Here is a 25,826-nt window from a genome sequence, read left to right on the forward strand (position 1 = left end):
ACCCACAAGATGAAATTTATATTTTCAAATAAATAGGGTTTTGGTGAATCTGCCCAGCTGGTCTCTGTGTATCACGGTAAAGGGACCCAGAGCAATAGCTGTGGTCCGGACAGTGCCAGCCACGCATCCAGAGGTCCATTTAGGAATTCTTCCCACATCCCCGTGAGTGGGGGGCACTGTGACATTCTAAGCCGGGGATTGAAAGGGGAGCCAGGAAATGGACTTTCATTCAATCTTGCCTTCTTTCTATTCCTTATAAACCTTTCTGACTGCCCTTTCTGAGTGACGATGATACAAAAGTACTTGCGAAAGGCTTTAGATTTAAGATGGTTTGAAACCTTCCTGCTCAAATTTTGACAGGACAAAAAAAAAGTGGAAGGCGGGGCAGTCCCGAGCCATATGCCCATAAATCCCCCTGACCATCTTACAATACACCTGCTCTGGCCACCTGAGGTCTCTAGTTCTGTGCACAAAGGACTCCCAGCCAGCTTTATGTGAGTCCCGCAGCTTGGGAATGGATTCGAAGACGAACAGTGTTCAAAGCCCCGGGAACAAATGTTCAATAGATGATAGATAGGTAGGTAGGTAGGTAGATAGATAGACTGAGAGATAGAAAGAACTTAAAGTTATTTATAAAGAACAAAATCTGTACCCAATCCAGCGAAGGCTTTTCAATAAGCGAGTCAGATCCAAATACAAAAATGAATTATTCTACGTGTTTCTTTGTTGGTAGCGAAAAAGTGTGGTAATTACCACAAACTTGGCAAAAAAATTCCCCCCAAAGAATTTGTTAGACGTTAGGCGAGTTTACTCTCTAAACCCCGTTAGTGTGCATGGAAACACCGTCAGCATATTTCGGTACAGTCACCACGGGCTGCATGGCTCGAGCATGGGCATTGTGGCCAGTCTCAGCTGAGATCCGCTGTAAGATCCCTATCTGACACAAAGACAGTACAACTGAAGAATAAGAAATGCCTCCAGCCTGGAGGGCGTGGCTCAGTGGCTGAGCATAGACCTGTGAACCAGGAGTCAGGCTTTGATTCCCAGTCAGGGCACCTGCCTGGCTTGAGGCTCGATCCCCAGTAGGGGGTGTGCAGGAGGCAGCCGATCAATGGTTCTCTCTCATCATTGATGTTTCTCTCTCTTCCTCTCCCCTCTTCTCTCTGAAATCAATAAAAATATATTTTTAAGAAAGAAATGTCTTTTTTATATTGATTACATGTTGAAATACTAACATTTTAGTGTATTAGGGTAAAAATAGGTCATTAAAATTAATTAAATTTGAATTTAGTATGTAATAATTGTTATACACTATAAATTGTATAAAATAAATTATTCAAGTCAAATAGAATGACTTGTTTCTTTTCACGTCTTTTAATGTGGCTCCCCAAACTTTAAAATGACCATGTATGGCTCACAGTAGATTTGCTATCAGACAATGTTGTCTGTGTCCTTAACCACAGGCTGCAGTGCTCAGTCCAGACACATGTGCTGCGTTTTCCACGGATATCTCCAGGCCAAGAGCCAGAGCATCTCTGTCCCCTGCCCTCGCTGCTCTGTGAGTTTTACTGCTGGTTCAACAATCTCTGAACAACTGCAGCTCTTTAATGTTTTTTCTTTCCCGCCATACAACAGGCAGCAGTTAGGCTTCCAACAAAATCATTTCCGCTGCATCGGTGATTCTAAAAGCAACTTAAACCCAGGACAAGAAAAACAACGAAATCACCTGTCAAATAGAAAGCAACCTGGTTCAGGTTTTGGAGACGCTGGAGCCTAGGTCCCGGGGGACTTAGCAGCCACCTCAGCCAAACTAATCACCTTCCCAGAACACCTCTCTCATCAGGCTGGTGAGAAAATTAATGCGGTAACATCTGGAGCGTTCCTGACACAGGACATGCTTATCACCTGGTGTCTACAGTATTACCCGGACAGTCACACCACCAGCACCGCTCCAACACCATCCCTGTACCCTAAGCCTTCCCTTTGGTTGTCTGAGGGCCCCGTTTCTCTATCAAGAATATCTCTAATTTAACCGGTTTTCATCTTAGGGAATGTCATCTGCTTGTCTGCCATTCTCAGTAGAGATCAGTTATCCGCACACACGTGTCAGTGACACACCAACGAACAGCCCGAGCCAAGTTCACACCTAAGGATGGTGGTGTGTGGAGAGGACCCTCAGACCTCACAGAGATGCACCCCACCAGGGGCCAGGGCTGCTTTGAACTCACAGACCAGTTCTTCAGCTTTGCACAGTCAGGCACGAACTTCTCCAACCTCGCACACCCAATGACGGGGCCTCCTCACGTGTTCTTAATTGCCATAGGACAGACACATAAAACATCAGCCGGATGGACGGAAATTAAATATTTCACGAGTAAAGGATGAAACATTCTGCTGTAAAATGGAATCTTTATTTCAATAAAGTCATTAAGCAAATTTCAACCAATTCCCTTGCCACTTGATGGAAATCACTACGGAAGTAAACATGATCGACTGCCCCACAGAATAACACACCACATAACCAGGGGACAGCCTCCCACCCTTCCAGGAGGGGCAGGACCAGGAAACCAGACTCTGCCGTGAGCGCCATGGACCAAGCGCTCTGCATGAACAAAGCAATGTTTCCAAGAACATGTGGCATAAATCCCAGGACTTTAAGTAAAGGGCAAGGCAGGGCCAAAGAAAATGTGTGACATTGCAAAATCTGTTTTTAATAGAAAGTGCTCAGTCTCCCTTTCATGACAGTTCACCCTACGGACAAAGCAACACACTATCAAATCCACAGACACTGGACAACTTGCCTGTGAACAAGAAAAGCAGGTGCTATAATTTTCAAGATAATTAAAACCCAAATCATCATCGGTGTCCCCTGAAAACATTCACTTGAACAGGGCTCCATGTCTTAGAAGGAATATGGACTAAAGGAGGAGAGAAGAAAGTTATAAGCCTCATTTCCAAGGGACTGGTATCACTAACTTACATGAAAATAGGAGACGGGGTGTGGCCAAATACGGCTGGAAACACTGAGTTAGACAAAGATAAACTGAATCCTTCCATGGGGGACTCGTCAAAGCTTTTTTATAATATGCATAAAATGAATCTCCAAGAAGGCATTTAACAAGTCTAAATTCATTTCCTGCAAAACAGAAGAGACACATAAAAAGTGCTGGACAAACTGAGCATCTAGTCCCTGCTCTAGAAGCTCAGGCTACAGAAACAAGGGCCAGTGTGGGAGCTCAGTCTCTGGCACATCTGCCTGCCATGCTTGCATCGGTGTAGACAGGGGGATGCTGTGGGACACCCTCGTGTGTGTCACAAGTGCGTGAGCTCGCCTGGGAGAAGGAAGGCAGATGTAGGTCACTGAGACACAACCTGGAAATCCAGTGCAAGATTGTCCTCTATCCAAAATGTAACAGAAGCAGAACCAAGACCCATTTCACAAAATAAAAGGCAAATCATTAGTGTGATCTGGGCAGGAAGGTAGGAGCTGGGGAAAAGGGAAGAATACAGCAGCAGGTCACGGAAGCATACCAAGGCCTCGGTTACTGAAGGCAACAGCAGCCCCCAACGGATGCTACAATGGAAATCACAGGAAAGGCCAGTTTCAGACTAGAGACTTCTTGCCTCTGAACAAACCTGAACACGCCTCACCTACCGGGTAGACACATAATTTAACGTGCTTGTGTCATGGTTGCAACTAACCCAGGCTCTTTGGGACATAAATGGGTGGTGCCATGCTAGGGAACCAGTTTTTAAAACACAGGTCCACAAACCCTTTATCAGCAATTATGAAATCTCAAAAGCTTCTAATACCAAAGGTGTTTTGTTACTGTTGTTATTTATGAATTTGGTGCAAAAAGTAATTCGGGGGTAAAACCTGATGTGAAGAGATATGAAGCTATTTTGAATACTGATATTTCCTGCTTAGTGTAAACGTTCACCTGCATGTTGCAGAAATATTAATGTATTCAAGGGGTATAGTCCCAGACCCTACTATGTGTGCTCTGTAATATACAGGGCATATGCACATAAAACCTTTCTAGAAAAGAGATTCTGAAGTCTAAAACATCTGGCCTCAAGGCTCTCAGCTAAGGGACTGCAGACCTGTACCAGATGGTAATGTGTACTTGCTATGTATTAGGAAAAAAGTCGTTGCCTCTATTCACTTACAAGGATGCTCTAAACAGAGCTGAAATGAACCAGCTGTGAGTTTCACTGGAAAGGGCACACACAATCAATTTGGATCATTTAAGCTTATTGAAGACTTCAACTCATAAAGCACCAATAAGTCTAAATCAACAACTCCTGTGATCTCTTATTGTAATAAACAAGATTTTAATTACCTCAGACAACAAGCATGCAATGAACCTGCACTTTAATGGCGCTCTCAGAGGTTTTATCTGGAGATTTCTCTTTGCATTAACTCCAACGTGAGCTATTAGTGGGAACACCACATGATTCAATACCTATTAGTGTCACATGAGCATTTAGTTAAGTTACCAACCACAGGACAGGGAAAGAGTATGGGACAGAGAGAAGACGTAGGACAGCCTAGAAGCCACACTAGATAACTGTGATTAGATGGATAACACAAAGCAAGTAAGCCAAGCAAGAACCAGAACAGGACCCTCTGACCTCACTGTTTTAACCACTGGCTTATCCTGAGCCTTCTGACTTCAGGATCCGGAAAGACATCTTCAACGGCTCTTTTATCATGTAAACCAATACATCCACAGTTCCTGGGATTATGGGGTGGATGGTTTTGGGGGGTACCATTATCCTGCCCACCAAAACTGCCACTGATTTTTATTCCTTAAATTCGCCAAGCATTAACTTGCCTTTGCTTATCCCTGTTCTACAGGCAGGCTCCAATTCATCTCTTCTATCTTAGTCAACGTCGTTCAGTAAAAATCTTTTATCTTAATAAACATCTGCCTCCACAGAGGTCTTCCAGCTTGTGACAAATGCCCCTCATTCCGAGATCACTACTGATATTACACAGCTACTTACATGACTGCTGGTTCAGTTTCTGTGTCATGACTAGACTGTAACTACCTGAAGGGTGGGGACTCAGTCCTTCCGATTTACCTTTGTAATCCAGCACCTACAGAACAAAAAGCACTTAGGGGGAAATTGCTGCAGGGCGAGGAATAAAGCTGAATAATAGGGGGTGAGGACATCTGAGAATCCAAAGGGGGTCTAGTCTCCTAGGTATGGCTGGTAATAGAATTCCTAATTTCTTTTCTAGCATTAATTGAGCTGTAAAGAATGTTGGCTATTGAAGGGCTTCGATTTTATTTTTACAAGGACATTATTTTTCTATTAGACTGGACATTTTTAAGTGTAGGAACTACAAGACCAAGTCTAGGATTTCGGCCAGGAAAATGTGGAGAGGTCTAATTTCTGGATGTGTACAAAGTTGTGGATGACCTCAAAGAATTCCTGGGAAGCAGCAAAACCTACAAAATTGGGTTTGTTGCAATTTACCCTCAAGGGAGCAGATCCAGATTCTTGTGGGGCAGATGCTTCAAATTCCACCTGCAGAGCAAAGCCAAGGCAGCTGCTGAAAACCATATCCTGACTTTATCTGGGAGGAATGGAGAGGAACCTGGCCCAGCGGCGCGTTACCCATAAGACAAGTACACTTCCTCTCGCAAAACCACGAGAGGGTGGAACACTTCTCAAGCTGTGAATCCTCATGATTCAATTGTACTTGAAACAATGCCACACACATAAAGGAAGGTCCGATTCCACTGAAAGCACTGCTTCCTATGCTCCACTCACAACTGCGACACTGGGGCAGGATAATTCTTTGTTGTGAAGGCTGTCCTATGAACTGAAATATTTAGCAGCATCCCTGGCCATTACCCAGTAAATGTGAGTACCTTACCATTGCCCACAGCAGTGACAACTCAGTTAGGAACAATGCTGTATTCTACCAATCCCAGTACAACCCTCAACAACGGCTCTTCTCTGACACCACATACAAGACAAATAAACAATGTCCCTAACGCTGATATATTACTACTTGATACATTACAATTTTTCACAGTTTTATTTTAATTCCATTAAAAATGTAGTTATAAGGAGAGAAACAAATCAAGTCTGAGATGTTCAAATAATGAGAACATCTCAGGGAAAGTTGATATTAATAAAGAGCTCAAAGAAAGCAATCTATCCTATATAATAAAAGCCTGGGTGGCATCATGCAACGTCGTCACAAGATGGCCACGGCGACATCATCCCAAGGTGGCCGCCACAAGATGGCCGGCAGGGGAGGGCAGTTGTGGGCAATCAGGCCGGCAGAGGAGGGCAGTTGTGGGCAATTAGGCCAGCAGGGGAGGGCAGTTGGGGGCAAACAGGCCAGCAGGAGAGGGCAACTGGGGGCGACCAGGCTGGCAGGGGAGGGCAGTTGGGGGCAAGATCAGGCCTGGGAGAGGGCAGTTGGGGGCGATCAGGCCAGCAGGGGAGCGGTTAGGGGGCAATCAGGCTGGCAGGCAGAAGCGGTTAGGGGCAATCAAGCAGGCAGGCAGGTGAGCAGTTAGGAGCCAGCAGTCCTGGGTTGTGAGAGGGATCCCCACAGGCCAGGCCGAGTGACCCCGCCTGCTGGAGGGATCCCACTCACTCCACAGAAGCCCTTTGAGCCCCTGGCGCTGCCCCAGGTGGCTGGGGAGGGACTTCGGGAGGTTGGCTCCAGGGCGTGTCCAGCCCAACTCACCCAGTCCGGCCCCATCCTGCCAGCCACCTTCTAATTAATTTACTTTCAATGTGCAAGAATCCGTGCACCAGGCTCTAGTATAACATAAAATATTACAGACATGTTTTGGGCAAAAGTAAGCAATTTTTCTGTGCATATTTTAAAGTTAAATTTGATCCCATTACCTTTGATCTCTGAAATTCAAGTTCCTCTAAGTATATTCACTAAGTAATTTAACATGTTTATCATATTTTAAAAAGCAAACTATGAACTAGATGGGACTGGATGAGAAACCCAATTAATACTGGCAGCCTTAGCATCTGATGTTACTTGAAAGACATAAATTGAAACAAGTTGGTCAAACAGTAAGTCTGGGCGTTGCAGCTTCCATTGCTAATTAGTTTTGAGCTTCATGGCACTCTTTGCGCAAAAGAAAACCAAAATATTAATTTGAAGTAATGTTTCCAAAAGAATATGCATCTAGTCTATGCATTTTTCCAGAAGCAAATTCGAGGAGGAGACAGGCTCGTCTCGGCATGAGCGGATGTGATAAGGGAAAAGGCAGAAGTTGTAGTTGCCGGCTCTAGAGTTCTTCCTTTTCACAGCAGACGCCAAAGTAAGTTTTCAAACTTTTCAGCACAAGTCTCTTGTCTGGAACAACATTAACTGAACAAATCACACCCCGATTCTAAGATAAAGAGGCTTTGGAGCAAACCTGGTTGGGTACAAACTATCCCTTCCACTCAAACTACCCATGGGAAATATACTCAGCAGGAGAAGAGAAAACCAAATTGAAAAACATGATGCAATCTTGTTTCTAGGAATCAAGATTTCCACGCAGAAGTAAAGCTAAGACTTCTAAGAAATGATTCATTCCATTTACAGGGGGGAGGAAAGCCCATGAAGTAGAAACCCTACTCATGAGAATTATAATTAATGTGAGTAGGACAAGAAGACCCACAGAGAGATGCATCCTAGTACAGAAAAATTTTGATAGTGAGAATTTCTCAGCTAAACTAGAAAAAATATGAAGCATTCACAGAAGTAGCTATATCTTGTTTCTCTAGGAATCATGGATAAGAAACAAATACACACACACACACACACACACACGCGCGTATCTATAAAGAAATAATATTGGTTTTCTCATCTTATAGGGATTTTCACCTCAGGTTAAGGATATTTAAAGGGCTTGAGGAACTAAGGTGAGTGATGAAATCCTACAAATTATATGCAAACCTGTGTGTACACACATGTATTTTCTCTGTGGAGGGAGGGGTCTTAAGCATTCATCAGATTATCAAAGTAGGTCATGACTTAAGAGAAGTTACAAAACTTCTCTTAAGAAAACTAAGAGCTATCCATGTTTGCGTCCCGCCGTAGGCTCGGATGCACAGCTGTTCAGCTCTTCCACAAACCCGTAAAGCTTACCACACGGGGAACCAAACGATCCACAAACACGTTTGTCCCAACACAAGACTATCATCCTGACCATTATTAAAAGCAAAAATAAGGTTAGCAACGGGCAGGTGTTCCTCCAACATGAATAAGGTTTGGAGTCTTGCTCTTTCCCCTCCCAACTTCACCAAAAAGACAGACATGACCCCCCTGCACCCAGACGTTTTTCCTGCCTAGCAGCATGGATCTTTCAGAAAACTGACACGGGGAGGCAAAATGCCACCATCGATCCCAGCAGAGTTAACCGCAGCCATGCCACCAACAGCCACAGCCTTGTTTTTACAGCTGATAGGAGCAAGCAAGCCTTCAAACCGCTTCCCTACTGAGAGAAGTTTCCTTGTCTGTTCCTCACAGAGCAACCAACTTTCCTATATTCCAAAGGGCAAACATGGAGTCATCTGAGTTTCCTACAAAATTTCACCTTCAGAAAGCAGGGTCTCAGCTCAGAGGTTGGGCATCGACCCAGGGACCAAGAGGTCTCTGGTTCGATTCCCAGTCAGGGCACATGCCTGGGTTGCAGGCACCATACCCAATAGAGGGTGTGCAGGAGGCAGCCAATAGATAATTCTCTCTCATCGCTGACATTTCTGTCTCTCCCTCTCCCTTCCTTTCCCTCTAAAAAATCAATAAAAACATATATATTTTTAAAACGCAGGGTTTCTGAAATGGACAGGGAAAAGAGACTGTGTCAAATGAAACAAATGCTTGCAAATCACCGCTCAGACCTGAATCTACTTAATCCAGATGTCCGTGATGTCTATGTGCATCTGGTTAAACAGGGTGGGGAACGTGAGGATGGAGAGTCACCCGCCACGCTTACATGAAGGATTTCCACAGACAAAGGGAGAGACAGTACACGTTTGATTTGCAAAGTGATTAGGAGGAGTAAAGACACAGCATCTCACTAATGGAAAGACGCCAAGCACAGCTGTCCTTTGCCAGCTGGAGTTTCCAGTTCTCTCACCTCCACAGGGAAGCGCCTGCCATTGATGCTGTGCTCGGAGCCCGCAGAGCCATTGCTGTGGCCCCAGTGAAACTCCACCTTCTCCGCTTTGAATCTGCCAGGCAGGCCAGCGCCGCTGACAAAATAGTCGTCTTTCAGAAGGATGGCAACTGTAGGAAATGAAAGGGGAGAGAAACAAAGTGAGTGTCCAAAGAAAACTCAATAGGTTTCTTCTGTTGCTTCAAATAACGTTTATGATCACCTTTCCTCATCTTCCTGTTAAAAAAACAAATAGAAAACAAGCCATCTGAATAAATTAGCACATTGTAGCTGCAGACTGTTCTCACTAAATCATGGAAATTCCCAGGGAATGGTCTCAAAATGTCTTATCCATTTAACAGATGGGAAATTTGAGACAATGACAGAGTAAGTCTCCTAAAACTGACTGATGATCAAAATTATCTGGAGAGTGGGATTCCTGGGTCTACCCCAAGATTCAAGATCTGGAATGAGATGGGAAATATATCCGATAAGCTGAGGGTGAGAGACACATTACTTTAATCAGAAAAAGGCAAGATATCAGAAAATAAAATGTGCAGGTTCTTCCAATTATTAAGGCAACAACAGTGAAAAGGTAACGGGGTTGGGTAAAGCGTTCATTGCATTTGATAAATGTGCGCAGAAAAGTATAGCGCAAACTCTACTCATTCAGTCACTGAAATCATTGCAGATTAGGTTTACTTTACCGTTTCCATTCATTCCGAGTATAAGAAAATTCCCTTCGCCCATGTAGAAGAACACATATGAATGAATGTCCATGGCCACAGGGAGCCTCAATCAACTCACACCCAAAAATCTCTTCCTTGAAACATGGGAAAGAGAATTCAAGACCAAAGAACTTGGACTTACACTAACAAAAAATTATGTTTTCCACAAGGAATGTGATCTCCAAATGCATAAAAAACAGGCTTTATTTTATAAGTGATACATCTCCCCCTTTCTTGATTTCTAAGGTGAATTCATTCATTCATCCAAACAGTTTCTGGCTGCTAAGTGTAAGATGCCAACCAATAGCGAATGGTTTGTGATCCAAGGCCAAGGCTGCTGAAGCTCAGGAGACCCTCTCGTGGCCTCACGGTCCCCTCTTCCTAAAGGAGTCCCGGTTCCACTGTCGGAGACCAACCCTGCATGAAAATCAGGTCTTCATGAACGACAGACGCTAGACTAGGAACCTATTGCTGAAACAATGCAATTAGTTCAGCACTTCTCTATACAGAGGACGCATTAAGTGCAAGTGAAGGAACCCTGCTCATATAACCCCCTTTTCATGGCATTTCAAAAGGCACTATTTCTCGAACTTCTGGAAAATATACAACGAATGTTCAATTAGTGGGATTGCAAATTAAAGAATAAAATGGGGTAAAAGCAAGTGTTTCGTATGCTGATTAAACACGCTAAGGGACTGCTCCCCCTTTAGGGCCCGCTACGTGAGTTTTAGAACAAGAGCTGGAAAACTGTTCCTGTGAAGGGTGAGACAGGAAATATGAAAGGTTTTCTGGGCTCTCTGGTCCCGGTTGCAACGACTCAACCTCATCCTTGTAGCGGAGATGTAGCCAAACATACTACGTAAGTGAATGGGTCAGGCTATGTTGAATAAGACTTTACTAATCCACACTGAAATTTGGATATATTTTCATGTGTCATGAAATATTATCATCCTTTTGATTTTTTTTCAACCACTAAAAAAAGCAAAACAAAACAAAATGGGGGGGGGGGGAGGTCACTTGGTGATCTCTAAAATACAATATGATATTTTAGAAAATAAAATATGTTAAACTAGTCTTACACCTTTAGTTTCAACGCCAAAATGCACAGGAACTAGCTCAGCAGTGTCTTCAATACCACTGCTCACTCTCAGTCTGCTATAAATCCTATAGATAATTTTTTACATCTGAAGGACGAAGGCAAAGCATTTTGAGTGCATCTGTTACAATACACCCAGGGACACGCAGCATCTTATTAATATTTGATTTCACCTAAATCATTTATGTCTCTGTCAGGGGTCATTTTACTTGTTTTATATGAATAATTAAAGCATAATTAGGGAACTGTACAATCTGAAACATTAATCTCATTTTTCATTTCACAGTACTTCTCACTGGAGCACACGGCATGCTACATGCACCCACCCCGCTCGGAAAGTGGCTTCTATTTCTGCTCACCTATGAAACTGGGAACAGAGAACTTTCCCAGCTGCTGTGGAGCAACTTTCTGATGACCCCTGATGACACGGCTCTGTTTTGACACGAAATGCACCCACGGCAGTCACTTCAGAGCACAGGTGTACTGGGCACCAGGAGCTCAGGGGATGGACAAGCCTGGGCGGGAGTCCAATTCTGTCACGTAAGTGGCGTGACCTTGGGAAGCTACCGCACTCCTCTGGGCCTCGGCTCCCACGACTGTCCCCACAGTGCCTGCCTGGCACTCAGACCCGAAGGAAGTCACGCCTGAGAAATCCCACGTGGGAAGCAGGTGACAGTGACAGAAACTCAGCGTGCACACACGCCGTGGCGGCTGCTGTCAAGCTCATTTCTCGAGACGTGGACGAGCTCAAGCCCAGCAGAGAAGGACCGCGCAGGAATCCCCACTGTCAGAGAGTGAAATGGTGAGGCCATAGGGTGAGAAGCCTGCGGGCGGGGCACACCTGGTGGGCGTGGCCACACTCCGGGAGGAGATCTTAAGTGCCCAGTAGATGTTCTGAGATCAGTAAAACCCAGAGAAAAACTGTTTTCCTTTTCTTTAGTATTCCTATCCAATAGTCACATCAAGGAAAATAAAATCCTAATTTGGTGCTAATATGTCCTCCACACTCACCTGATACTCATTCATTTCCAACTTTCACCGAAGGGTAGATATTATGCTAGAATTTAATGACTGTGGTAAATATAACTTCTTCTCATTGATTATAGACATTTTTTTACATTAGTCTATCCATGTCGTATAGCATAGGTTTTCCCGTTATGGTGCTGATAAAAAGTTTTCTCTTAAAACCAGTTTGTTAATTTAAAGTACTGTGAGTGAATTGAAGTAAACATTTAAATTTTAAAACAGCAGTAAGAGTTGAATTTGGATAAGGTGACGATTGGGAAGCTAACAAGCAACAGCTAAAGACTAAAGAACAGTGGGATGGGAGGGGGAGGAAGGAAAGGTGCCCGGGAGAGAACTTTCTAGAACTAGGCCCTCCAGCTCTTAAACTGCTAACATGGTTGTGATCACACCAGAGCAGAAGGATGGAGGGCATGGAAAGAGCTAGGACTTCAAATTCAGGATTCCTTAACCCAGAGACCAAGCCCTTCTCATAGCTACCCTCCTGACACAGAAAGTAAAATTCTGAGCATGGATATCTATATATCTATATATATCTATAGATAGATAGATAGATAGATAGATAGATAGATAGATAGATAGATAGATAGAAGAGAGAGGAGAGAGAGAGAGCGCTAGACTCTAGACCCAGCGAGTGTGAATTTGAGCCTAGACTGCCCACTGTCCAGTTGTGGAAAACGTGCTGCAGTCCTTGGTGCCTCCGGTCTAGTTCCCCAAAATGGAAAAAATACAATAGGAACCTCACTCATCTGCCATGAGATCGCCAGGGTTGACACAGGCAGACTGATCAGAACAGTAATCCACACAGGACTTTATGGCATAAAGATTGCATTTGCTGTGCTGCTTAGAAAGGTTATTACCCCGGGGAGAGGAGCTGTAGCTTCCACACAGCCCCGAGTCTAGGGCCTTATGTGAAACTGCTGTGCCCTGGGGCAGGGGCAGGGGCAGGAGCAGGAGTAGGGGCAGGGACAGGGGCAGGGGTAGGGGCAGGGCAGGGCAAGGACAGGGGCAGGGGCAGGGGAAGGGCCAGGGCAGGGGCGGGGCAGGGACAGGGCAAGGACAGGGGCAGGGGCAGGGCAAAGCAGGGACAGGGGCAGGGGAAGGGCATGAGCAGGACAAGGGTAGGGGCAGGGGCAGGAGCAGGGGCAGGGGCAGGGGCAGGGGTAGGGGTAGGGGCAGGGGAAGGGACAGCGGCAGGGGTAGGGGCAGGGGAAGGGGCAGGGCAGGGACAGGGGAAGGGGAAGGGGCAGAGCAGGGCAGGGACGGGGAAGGGGAAGGGGCAGGGGCAGGGCAAGGACAGGGGCAGGGGCAGGGGAAGGGCCAGGGCAGGGCAGGGGCAGGGGCAGGGGCAGGGCAAGGACAGAGGCAGGGGCAGGGGAAGGGCCAGGGCAAGGGCAGGGCAGGGACAGGGGAAGGGGCAGGGGCAGGGGCAGGGGAAGGGCCAGGGCAGGGGCAGGGCAGGGACAGGGGAAGGGGCAGGGCAAGGACAGGGGCAGGGGCAGGGCAAAGCAGGGACAGGGGCAGGGGAAGGGCATGAGCAGGACAAGGGTAGGGGCAGGGGCAGAAGCAGGGGCAGGGGCAGGGGTAGGGGTAGGGGCAGGGGAAGGGACAGGGGTAAGGGTAGGGACAGGGGAAGGGGCAGGGCAGGGACAGGGGAAGGGGAAGGGGCAGAGCAGGGCAGGGACGGGGAAGGGGAAGGGGCAGGGCAAGGACAGGGGCAGGGGCAGGGGAAGGGCCAGGGCAGGGCAGGGCAGGGACAGGGGCAGGGGAAGGGCCAGGGCAAGGACAGAGGCAGGGGCAGGGGAAGGGCCAGGGCAGGGGCAGGGCAGGGGCAGGGGAAGGGCCAGGGCAGGGGCAGGGCAGGGGCAGGGGAAGGGGCAGGGCAAGGACAGGGGCAAGGGCAGGGCAAAGCAGGGACAGGGGCAGGGGCAGAACAGGGGCAGGGGCAGGGGCAGGGCATGAGCAGGACAAGGGTAGGGGCAGGGACAGGGGAAGGGGCAGGGCAGGGACAGGGGCAGGGGAAGGGGCAGGGACAGGGGCAGGGCAAGGACAGGAGCAGGGGAAGGGCATGAGCAGGACAAGGGGAGAGGCAGGGACAGGGGAAGGGGCAGGGCAGGGGCAGGGCAGGGACAGGGGCAGGGGCAGGGCAGGTGAAGGGGCAGGGACAGAGGCAGGGACAGAACAGGGGCAGGGCAAGGACAGGAGCAGGGGAAGGGCAGGAGCAGGAGCAGGGGCAGGGGCAGGGGCAGGGGCAGGTAGAGTCTCACCATGGAAAAGAATGTAGTTGCCTCCTGAGCTTGAAGGGAGAACCGAGGACCTGGCATCCGTGGCTTGCTTTGCAGGGTATCTACCGACCGCTTACAAATTTAGCTCAACATGTCTATGTCATGCGGGCTAAACACATGTTCCCAACAAAATCCCAGTCAACAGCCGCAGGTGTCAGAAGTTAAATAAAAATTCATGAGACAGAAAACGAGCTGCTTAATATCTTACCTCCACCGTCTCCGACTACTTTTTCACACGGTAGGATGGGAAGAGACTACCATTACTGGACCGGAAGACTGGGGCCCAGACCACCCGCAACACCAGTGTCCGCCGGGGGACACTCCGGGTCCCTGGTGAAAAGGGAAACCCTCTGACTTAGATGTCAAGACACATGAGCTCTAACTCCAGCCTTCTCCTCACTTCCCTGGGGGCACAGATATTTATTTTTTCAATTGTTTACCGAGTAATTGCTAGGGAACCAAAGGTAAGTAAGTCAGACCCAGCACCTGCCTCATGAAGAATGCGGTTGGTAGGAAGGATAGGCCCCAACAACTCAACCAACAGAAGCGAACCTGCACGCGGGACAGGTGGGGACAGGTGGGGACAGGTGAACTTGCAACCCCAGACAGGAGAAGGACTGACGGAATCCCCTGACGGAATTAAAGGAGCCATGGTGGGCAGTGCTGACCAGACGGGAGGTCACGCAAAGGCCCTGTGGCAGGGGGAGTAAGTAGGAAGTCAGGGTGAATACTGCCCAGAGAATAAACTAGAGACTAGAGAATGAGGCGGGCACAGGGAGCAGTCTGTCTTTATCCCCAAGAGAAATGGCTGAGAGAAAAGCCTTGATATGATAGGGAGCGAGAGACAGAGACGTGATTAGATTAAAATTAAGGAGAGTATGTGGCTGCCTGGTGGAGAGGGCCCAGGGAAAGCTGGATGGAAGTTACCACAGTCGTTCGGTAGAGAGGCTGGGCTTGCGGAGTTGGAACAAGCTCAGATCCCAAGAGAAGTCACGTCGCAGGGCTACCCTGGGTCTGGGTGAGCTCAATACTAAACTGAGAAAGATGAACACAGTGGACTAGGTGAGCCTTTGATCATAGAAGATAAGACAGATGACAGTCTAGCAGAGGGTTCTGTGCTCCCTAAAGGAAGATGGGCTTTAAAAATGACCCTCAAAATTCTCAATTTACAAAGGTCTATCTGTGCAATACAGCGCTTGTCTTCCCATTATGTGATTGGTAAATTAGACTTCTGTTTACCCAGAAATTAGTTTGTATCACGTGAATGCGGGGCCTGGAGCTGTGGGAATGAGAGAAAGGACACGAGCTTAGCAAACATGAAACAAACCTCAGAGTGTGTCTCGCCAAAAAGAGGCCCAGTGAAATGGCTCTGATTTAAATTCCGGGGTTCGGGCAAGACTGAACAGTAATAGGATGAAGAGACCTAAAAATTAAGACATTTAAAATAGGAAAATCTGAAAAGTGAAGAGCCAAGCACACTTAGCATGCCCCAAAGAAGAACGAGTCCTTTAAAATTGAATTTAAATGGTTTTTGGGGGGGGGGGGGGTTTGGGGGGGGAGGGGGAAATCTGAACTACCTAGAGAGCTCCCGGGTATTACAAAGTCAGGATTGGACATGCCTAATGTAAATGGTGCTAACCGCCCAGATGTTTCCAAACACCTGTCTACTTGCCTGAATGGTGTGCTTTTAATCAGAAAGCTTGGCAGCCTCTTTGTGAGTGAAATGACCATTTCGTTGGTGACACAAAACTCAGAGCTAAACAAAAAAACTCGTCCAGAAATGAGGACCCCCAGCAAGTCCAACTTCAGTGCCCACATTTATACCTATGAAGGGTCATTCAGAACTGGCGCGGGGGGGTGGGGGGGGACGACAACAACAGAATGAAAATATTTCATGGTTTGATATCACACATATTTGGAAACTCCAAGAACATATGCTTGGGGACTCATGTGCATTTCAACCACGCAGGCCCTCCCCATCGATGTATCAGGGCTAGAGAGGTTTTACTGAAATGAGAAGTTACTCCCCACCAACATCACAATCTCCAGTCCATGAATCCAATAAATAAAAACACTCTTACAGCCCTGGTTCTCATCTGTTGCCAGATGAAAGGGAGGAAGACAGGAAACAGGGAGAGAAGGGACCAAAGACAGAAAACAGTGGACAGGAGATGGACAGGGGCGGGACATTCAAGAGACAGAGAGGAAGGACAAGAGAAGGAAACAGCAAAAACGGGGACGCTGCAGGTCACAGCTGACCTCTGGGCCCAGGGCAGCATCTGGGCCCCTGGCCCCGCGCATTCCCCCACCCCTGCACCTGAGTCACGGTGCCCAAGTCTCCACACGGAGATGCGGTGAGCATGGCCGGACACTGCAGGCTGCCCAGTGGCGTCCCCCGGAAGCAGGGAGGGCAGCCCTCTCTCTCCTGGCCGGCCTTGCAGACCAGCTCCTGCTCGAACCCACCAGGAGCCCACAGGCCCCTGGGGTCCTGGCTGCTGTGGCTGGCTCACCTGAAAGAGGTTGTGCGGGGGCGGGGCGGGCTCCTCCTGGGCACCCAGCACCTGAGCTCAGGGGCTTCCCTGGCGGGCGAGCCCTGGCATCCCTGGGGAGGGTTGCAGGGGGAGTGAGAACAAGCTCACATTCTTACAGCACCTCCATCCCTGTTATGCCCGCTCCCAGGTAGCCAGCAAGAGGTCGCAGTGCATTGCCAATGCCAGCAATGTTCCGCGCCGTCCCCTGGTGGTCAGCGCATGTCATAGCAAGCAGTCGAACTCCTGGCCTCCCTGCTGAACTTCCATCCAAGGGGACAATTTGCATATTAGGCTCTTATTATATAGGATATTAAAAATGTTGCTGCTGTTAAAAAAACAAAAGGGGGGGGGACGCTCATGGAGAGATACAAGGGGAGACCCACACCTAGACCAGCAACAGAACAGGAACAGAAAGAGCAAACCCAATGGAAAGACCAACACGCCACCCAAAGACTTTCTAACCAGTGAGTTTCACCCTTGTGCATCTCATGGCACGCATAAGCTAATTACTAAACTTCTGTAGCATAACAAAAAATATAGTCTATTTTTGTCCACCTGACACAAAAAGGTATACTCTTTGTTTTCCCTATTTTTGTTTTTATTTTTATTTTTTATCTTTATTGCTGAATGTATTACAGATGTCCCCTTCTTCCCTCCCCCATTGACTCCCTCCACCCTACTCCTAACCCCCTCACCCAAATGTATACTGTTGACTTATTCACTTCAAATGGCTATTATTGTGTTGGCTGTGGCCATTCTTTTTATTTGCTAATCCAAGGGGAAAGAGGGCACTGCCCCTAACTAAGTAGGAAGGAATTGCATGTTTTAAAAATTCCTGTGGCAAGAACCTTTGAAAATCGCTGTCCTAGACTCCCTCCTGACCAATTTCAAGATCGCTAAAGGCTTCTCCATGTGTTACCCCTGGGCCGTTGCATCTTGAGCGAGAGGTAAGCATTCAGGTGCATCAACGTGGGCGCAATCAGGCATCACAGAGACAGCCACTGACCGCCCTGAAAGGTGCTCACAGTGGCCCTCAGACCCACATCAGTGTCCCCGCCTGGGGACAGAACACTGCCCTCCAGGGCAGCACAGAGGCAACCGTGAGCTTCAGCTGCGAACCTCAGGGACCTGCAACAGTTTCCTTGAATGTCCGGCCTTTGTGTGCCCTGGGGGGAACCTCGCCCTGTGGACAGGCAGAGGCACAGGGCCAAAGCTCCCTTCACAAGGGCAGAGGTCGCATGCTGGATTAGGGCAGCAGCACATGGAAACTGAGGTTAAGATCTTATACTTATCTTTACCAACCGTCAACAGCTTGCATTTCTCAGGTTAAGCCTGTGGGGTCTCAGGTGCTACTGTAAGATAACAGTTCCAAGGGCCAGCCCTGGACAGTGTGGCTCAGTAGGTTGATGCGTTGTCCCCTGCACCAAATGGTAGCTGGGTTGATTCCCAGTCAAGGCACATACCCAGGTTGCAGATTCAATCCCAGGGGCGAGTGGGAGGCAATCAATTGATGTTTTTCTCTCTCTCTCCCTTTCTCCTGTTCTCCCTCCCTCTCCCTCTCCTTTCCTCTCTCTCTCTCTAATCAAGGAGAAACATATACTTAAGGATTAAAAAAAAAAAAGTTCCAAAGGCCAGGTAAAATAAAGTGAATGTGACAGCCCTCTAAACTTTGTCCACATTTTATGGGCTCATAACATAGTAGGACATGGTTCCTGACCTATTAATCCGCACCCACTTTCCACACCATGGATCTACTGTTGTATTGTCAGCAACTATTTCTTGTCCCATCTAAGCCAATCACTGTGGTCATGGTATTTGTCTAACAGGAGAAAATGCATGGGAGAGAGAGGGAGAGAGGGAGGGAGAGAGAGAGAGAGAGAGAGAGAGAGAGAGAGAGAGAGAGAGAGAGAGAGAGAGAAGAAAAGAAAATGGGAAAGTAGAAGTAACATGCATTATGACAAATGCATTTACTATTTGCTTTTTGTGTGGAATGAAAGAAAAAAAATTTTAAAAACAAAAAACAAACAAACAAACCCAAAAGCCCTCCAATGTTTAAAATGCATAGGAGGCCATGGCTTATGAAATACATCAGAAACATCATCTAAGTCTTAAGTTGTGATCCTTAGCTATAAGCTAATGCTAGAAACAGCAAGCTTATCTTGAAATGTTCTTGATGAATGCATTATCTTTTCATTCCACAAAAATGAAAGGAAAATAACTTTAGATGAAATCGAATGAGAACTGGCACAATAGACAGTTATGGCTCCGCGGGAAGAAATAGAGAGATGCTATCTGTCTTGTAAAGATATTTTAGACAACTTTTGAGAAGTGGGCTACCTGCAACCAACTTGCTCCATTGATTATGCTGCACTGGATATATAGCACTCGCCCCGGGGAAGACAGATAGGCGCCCTAACGCTGTTTTATGGGGAAGTTACTGTCTGTACGTACTAAGCCGCTTTAAATATTAACTTTCTAAATTCATATTTTAATATCCAAAAGACAGTCTATTTTACAGATAAGTGGCCTGTAAATTTCCATCAGAAAAAACAAATACTACTTCCCAATTTATTTTCTAAAAGTACAAGTTTCAAGAAAAGACATTTGGAGAAGAAAAACGTGTTGCTTAAAAATTAATGATTAAAGTTTTTTCTTCATCTAAGCAGGCAACGTAGATATAAAATAAATGGCTGTAACAAAGACAGGCCATGTGGCTTATGACATGGGGTTTTATTCATTAAAGTCTCAATTTTTCTGATAATTATAGATTTACATGCAGTTGTAAGAAATAATACAGAGGACCTGTGTCTCCTTATCTAGTTTCTACAAATGGGAACATCTTACAAAACTACAGTACAATAACAGTTGTGTTTTTAAACTGATAATCTCCAGGTTGCCTATCAATACTACCCACTATATTAGCAATCTCCCCTTTATTTTTTCTGTTTTTGTTTTTTAAATATATTTTTATGATTTCAGAGAGGAAGGGAGAGGGAGAAAGAGATAGAAACATCAATGATGAGAGAGAATCATTGATCGGCTGCTTCCTGCATACCCCCTACTGGGGATCGAGCATGCAACCCTGGCATGTGCCCTTGACTGAAATTGAACTCGGGACCCTTCAGTCCATAGGCCGATGCTCTATCCACTGAGCTAAACCAGCTAGGGCACACCTCCCCCTTTAATTTAGACACACTGCGCCTTGAACCACACATGGATGGTCATTCACCTGAACTTATACAATCCGTGCATAACAGACAAAGCAACTGAATCGTCATTTCTCTAAAACACTGACAAATTTATGAACTAACTTGACACTTTAACGTTTACAAAATGAGAAAAGTTTTCAGGTTTGTGCTTATCAAATAAATACAAAGAACAAAGCAGGTTGATCTCTGCACCCAAGTTTCTAAACCACCATATGCTGAAATCTTTCTGGAAAAACAATTCCATGTCCTTGTTCCAAATTGCCTATAAATGGCTGCCACTTTTAAAAAGCCACTCCTATAGAATCATCTTAGATTATTTATGCGATATTGGCCCATCTAGTTGGATGTCATCAATTTCATAGGGATGAGCACCGTTTGGGAAGAAACAAGGATTTCTTTCTACTTCTCAGCGCTGTGCTTCTTCTGAAGTTTCTGAAACTGTTTGTTCTTTTTGGAGAGCTGAGTCTAAAATCAGATCAAGCACCGGTGCTCGGCACTCACAGACACGCAACAAGTTGTGGCTCACTCCAGGAAGCCAGCAGAGTGACAGACTGATGGATAATCAGCCCTGGAAGACCAAGGTCATGAATCAGCTTGCATTGAGTGAACCCTCTACTCGTCTAAAACCTGTCACCGGAGATCCCAAGCTGAAAGCTGTAAGAGGAATGTGTTATCTTTGCAGAAGGCTGTCAAGCATTGCAAGTCAAGTAGAAAACCAGATCAGAGAGCCCAGTGAATTGGCCTTGGCAGGCTTCCAAGATGTGGCGCTGAGGTGGCACTTGGCTCCAGGATCTGATTACGCCAAGCTCCCACCCACCGCATTCAGGTAGTCTGAGGGGTCACTCTCCCATCACAGCTCTCCAAAGGTCACACCTATGTGAAATACAAAGCAGGACCACTGGTAGAGAAATGACAAATTGTAACATAGGCACGCATCTCCATTGGGAGCGTGGAGGGGGTGGCATGAAAAGTTGTGCACAAATAACATACAAGTTCACATGTTTGTGCTGAACAGCTACTCAGATGGTTGAAACAAGGACAGGACAGGGCGGCCTGCTCGAAAAGCACGAACAGGAATTGTTTATGGGGACATTATGAAAAAGTGCCCAGAGCCAGGAATCACTGTGCTGAGTGAGTGGGAAGCAATTCTGTGACCAAATCAGGCCAAGCCAAAGCAATCAACCACAGATAATCTCTGACAAATGCTGCTTTGGAAAAAGAAAATAAATCCCGGAAGTTGCATGTGCAGCCAGTTAGGTTAAAAGAAAAACCAACGCTGTGACCCATACATGAATGGGACCGAAGGCCTGATGGTGAAGTCACTTTAGCCAGGCAAAAGGGCTTCCGGCAGCCAGGGCTCCTAAAGGGGTAAGAACAAAGGAATCATTGGGGGGGGGGGGGGGGGGAGAGAGAGAGAAGAAGGGAGGGAGAGTGAGAGCACACGTTTGTTTTACGGAGTCAGGGTTATAAGAGTTCAGAATTAAGATATGAAGCATATCTTAAGCACCAACAAAAACCTAGGTAGCATTAGGCAGAGATGTATCATAAGATCCCAATGTTTGTTTTCAGCCCAGACAGTGGGGCACAACAAAGTATTCTCTACTACTTCAACCTATAATCCTATCCTATCTAATAAAGAGGGAATATGCTAATTGACCCTCACACCATCACAAAGATGGCAGCGCCCACAGCCAATAAGAAGGGAATATGCTCATTGACCACCTCGCCCTCAAAGATTGCGGCACCCACAGCCAATAAGGAGGGAATATGCTAGTTGACTGCCACACCCTCAAAGATGGCGGCACCCAGTCCCCTGAGCCCCACCGGGGCGCCTGCCTCTGGAGTCCCCCAGTCCCCTCAACCCCCCCAGCCACCCAGGGCTGGCCCAAGGCACAGGCAAGCCTCGGATGGCGACTGCCCAGCTGCTGAGGGCCAGCCTGAGGGACAGGCAAGCCTCGGACAGTGTTTGCCCAGCCAATGCCCGAGACACAGGCAAGCCTCAGATGTTGGCTGCCCAGCCACCCTGGGCCGCCTGAGGATCAGGTAACCAGGGCCAGCCGAGACTTGTGCTGCCGGCAGTGGCAGCAGCAGAGGTGTGATGGGGCATCACCTTCCCCTGATGGACGCGTTGCCTCCCACCCTGAGGGTTCCTGGACTGTGAGAGGGGGCAGGCCAAGCTGAGGGACCCCCCTCCAGTGCATGAATTTTTATGGACCGGGCCTCGCGTAGTTGTATAATAGTGACTAAGAGGGAGCCAGCTCTTTGCATTAGTAATGATGAAAATATGATATTTCATATTCACAGAGCCCAAAGCCCAATTCACAGAGGTGGGTACAAGAAAGCAAGAGAGTCAAATTGCTGGTCTGAGGGATGAGACCACCAAGGGGATGACAAAATGTTCATCTGCATTCTAATGTAATAAGAAACACCAACAAAGCAAAATCTCAAGTAACATAAGAATTAAAAATATATATATATGTTTATATTGATGTTTAAAGAGAGAGGAAGGGAGAGGGATAGAAAGATGAGAGAGAAACATCATATGTCAGCTGTCTCCTCATGCCCACTACTGGGGATCGAGCCCACAACTTGGGAATTGAGCCATGACTTCAAGGTTCCTGGGTCAACACTCAACCACTAAGTCACACTGGCCGGACCAAGAATTTTATTTTAATTTGTGCACTTGCAGAGCACTGTCCAGTAGAAATTTCTTCAATGACAGAATGCTCTCTATCTGTGCTGCATGATATGGTTGAGGTAGCTATCTGGCCACTAAGCACCTGAACTGTGGCTAGTGAAATACTATTCACAGGGCTATACAGGTTCAATGCAATCCCTATCAAAATCCTAATGGCATTCCTCACAGAAATAGTAAAAACAATCCTAAAATTCCTTTAGAATGACAAATTGATCCCAAATAGCCAAAACAATCCTGACAAAAAAGAACAGAGCTGAAGGTATTATACTTCCTAATTTCAAACTATACTAAAAAGCTACCGTAATCAAATAGCATGGTACTCGCATAGAGACAGACACACAGACCAACAGAAGAGAATCTAGAGGCCAGAAATAAACCCAGGCATATTTAGTCAACTAATATTTGACAAAGTAGCCAAGAATATTCTATGTGGAAAAGAGAGTTTCTTTAATAAAAGATGATGGGAAAATGGGATACTCACATGCAAGGAATGAATATGGACCCCTACCTATACCACTCACAAAAATTAATTTGAAATGGATTAAAGCCTTAGGGTAAAGGCTTAGGATTGGGGCGCTGGGTAAAAAAGATATGTTTCTCTCATATCAACATTTCAATCTCTTTGTCTCTCCCCCTCTTCTACTCTCTCTAAAAATCAATGGAAAATATCCTCAGGTTAGGATTAACAAAAAATAAACAAGTAAATAAATAGGCATAATGTTATATGTCAGTTATATTTCAATAAGCCTAGAAAAAAATAAGTGAAGTGAATCCACCCCCCAAAAAAACCCCCACAGATTTAAATGTGTATCATCTTTGCTTTAAAACATTGCAAATAGACAACCTAAGAAAACTTGGTTGGGAGGGGCAATATTAGGCTAATAAAACTGGTGTAGTGAATTTTAATCTTACTTATTTTAAATGAATTAAAATTTAAATATTCACATGTGGCCAGTGGCCACCATATTGGACAGAACAGATTTTTGAAAGCCCATTCTATATTCTTTACATATATTGACTCATTTAATCCTTACAACCCTATGAGGTTGATACAATTTTATTATCCACATGTATCATATTTTTAAAATTTGAGGCACAGAGTGGTCAATGAATTTGCCCAAATCATATAGCCAGTAAAGCAAGAGGCTGTTTCTCCAAGGGCTGACTGCACAGCTCTTGCCAAGCTATACATTCTCTATAGCTCTGTGCAGTACACTTCAGGCAGACATCCAGAAATATTTCATGTTGTTTGTGGATAGATAAAGACATGTTCTACCTGTTTTCCCTGTGTTCTTCATCCAGGTTTTGTTAGAAGACTCATTGTCAAAGCCATCAAGTTGCAGCTCCTGGTACTCCTCGCCGACACGAGCATGCTGGTCTAAAATGTCTATGGGAGACTGGTGGTGGCCCCCGCAGCTGACACTAGACGTCACCCAGTGCTCAGGCCCATAGGCACCTATGAAAGAAAACAATTCTTCAATCCTCAGGGCTCAATGGTCAACAATGGAACACATAAGAAGTAGGAAGCCAAGTCCTACATCTCTCACGGTACATTTTCCTATATGTCCCCAACCCCAAGACATCAGTGCATTGGAAACTGTGGATCCAAGCCCTTTGCTTGATAGGGTAAGAAGAATTAAGAAAAGATAAGTGACTTAAGATAGCTGAGTTTGTGATTTGTAATCGAATATTTGCTAACTTTATTGGTAATCAGATTAAAAGAGTAGAACAGAAAGGCTGTCAGAGTTATTCACCAGAAAACACAAAACACAACTCTCAGTTTCTGGGAGTGACTGAACTGGAAAAGGAAAACAGTAAAAGTTAAAGGAACACAATACTGGACAAGAAGCATCACGAATAATGTAGGCAATGACAGGGTTTTCCTTGGCTAACTGAAAGATTGCTCACTTTGGCCCGAGTTTGTCCACTGGTGGATTAAGGCATGCACTCTCCTCAATCCCCCTCCATCACTGGAGATGGGGCTATGAGGTTACTTCAGGTTGGACTCAGCACTCGGATAAAGACTCAGAAATAAAGGAAGAGAATGCAACTATCACGCTGGCCCTGATGGGTACCAGTGAGGAGCAGGAAAACACACTGCACATGCTTCTCTGCCCCATGAGCCAGTGAACTATTCTGGGGGCGATGTCTATTAAGTTGATTAACAGCTCTGAGATTTTTCTGCCTCCAATCTTTAACTTTCTTGGCATGACAAACCAGGAGTACCTTGTTGAAAAAAAAAAATCCTTTGCTAGAAAGATCACAATAAATCTCTTTTTCGGAGTTTAATACAGAGTGAAGTCTAAACTTTACAATATTGAGAAGATCGCATTAGGCTGCCCACTCAAAGAAGTGTACTGTGTGTATACACATACATGTATACACACATGTGCTCCTGGGTTCTTTAGCCTTACATTTCTTCACATCTCGGACAGAAGAGGGTAATGACCAAAATGATTTTAGGAGATGAGATCAACCCACCAACAACCCATATTTTGGAGCCTTGCTCTATACCTCACCTTGCATGATGGACCACAAAAATACCTCCTGGTAAGTCTCTCTACTACTAAATAGAGCCCAAACCTGTGCCCAACCCACCACCACATACTTATTTGCAATGGGTTTCCCCATCCCCTGAAGCCTGATTGAGCTCATAACTGAAATAATAATGGATCCATATAAAGAGGGACAGACACAGAAAATCTTTTTGGTCATGCTAATGGAAGCTTCATGGCTGCAAGAACAATTGATGTAGCTCCCTAAAAATGATTCAGCGTCTTGCTATCTGGCAATTAGCTCTGGTCTCATTCTACGCCTGGGTCCTTTCTCTAATCCTCATCCAAACAGTAAGATAAAGGCTACTATCAGAGAAAAACGTGTTCAATGATTGGCAAAGCCTGAGCAACCTTGGGGCACTTTTCGAAATCATTTACAAGTGCCATAACACTCTCTAGCAAAAGCTAGCTGCACCATGTAGTTACTGGAGGATTCCACTACATGTGGAATGATCAGGTCTTCTCACTCATGTCACTTAGCTTCTTGGTCCAATTCCCTGAAGACTGTGATGAGGCCTAAAGGAACAGCGTGCATTTGCCTGTGTTCAAGAAAACTTCACTTTC

General features: G+C 46.1%; 1 protein-coding gene across 3 annotated transcripts in view; it reads right to left on the reverse strand.

Annotated features, from left to right (window-relative positions):
* PTPRG (protein tyrosine phosphatase receptor type G) overlaps nucleotides 1–25,826 on the reverse strand; it is a 677,374-nt gene that overhangs the window by 261,648 nt on the left and 389,900 nt on the right. For all 3 annotated transcript variants that reach the window (XM_036331715.1, XM_036331714.1, XM_036331716.1), the window contains exons 3-4: nucleotides 23,984–24,163; nucleotides 9,120–9,268 (exon numbers count right to left, since the gene is read on the reverse strand). In XM_036331715.1, the coding sequence (XP_036187608.1) occupies nucleotides 9,120–9,268; nucleotides 23,984–24,163 (329 nt within the window). The remainder of the gene's footprint in view (nucleotides 1–9,119; nucleotides 9,269–23,983; nucleotides 24,164–25,826) is intronic.

Source organism: Myotis myotis, unplaced genomic scaffold (assembly GCF_014108235.1).
Source record: "Myotis myotis isolate mMyoMyo1 unplaced genomic scaffold, mMyoMyo1.p scaffold_m19_p_13, whole genome shotgun sequence".
Lineage (NCBI taxonomy): Eukaryota > Metazoa > Chordata > Mammalia > Chiroptera > Vespertilionidae > Myotis > Myotis myotis.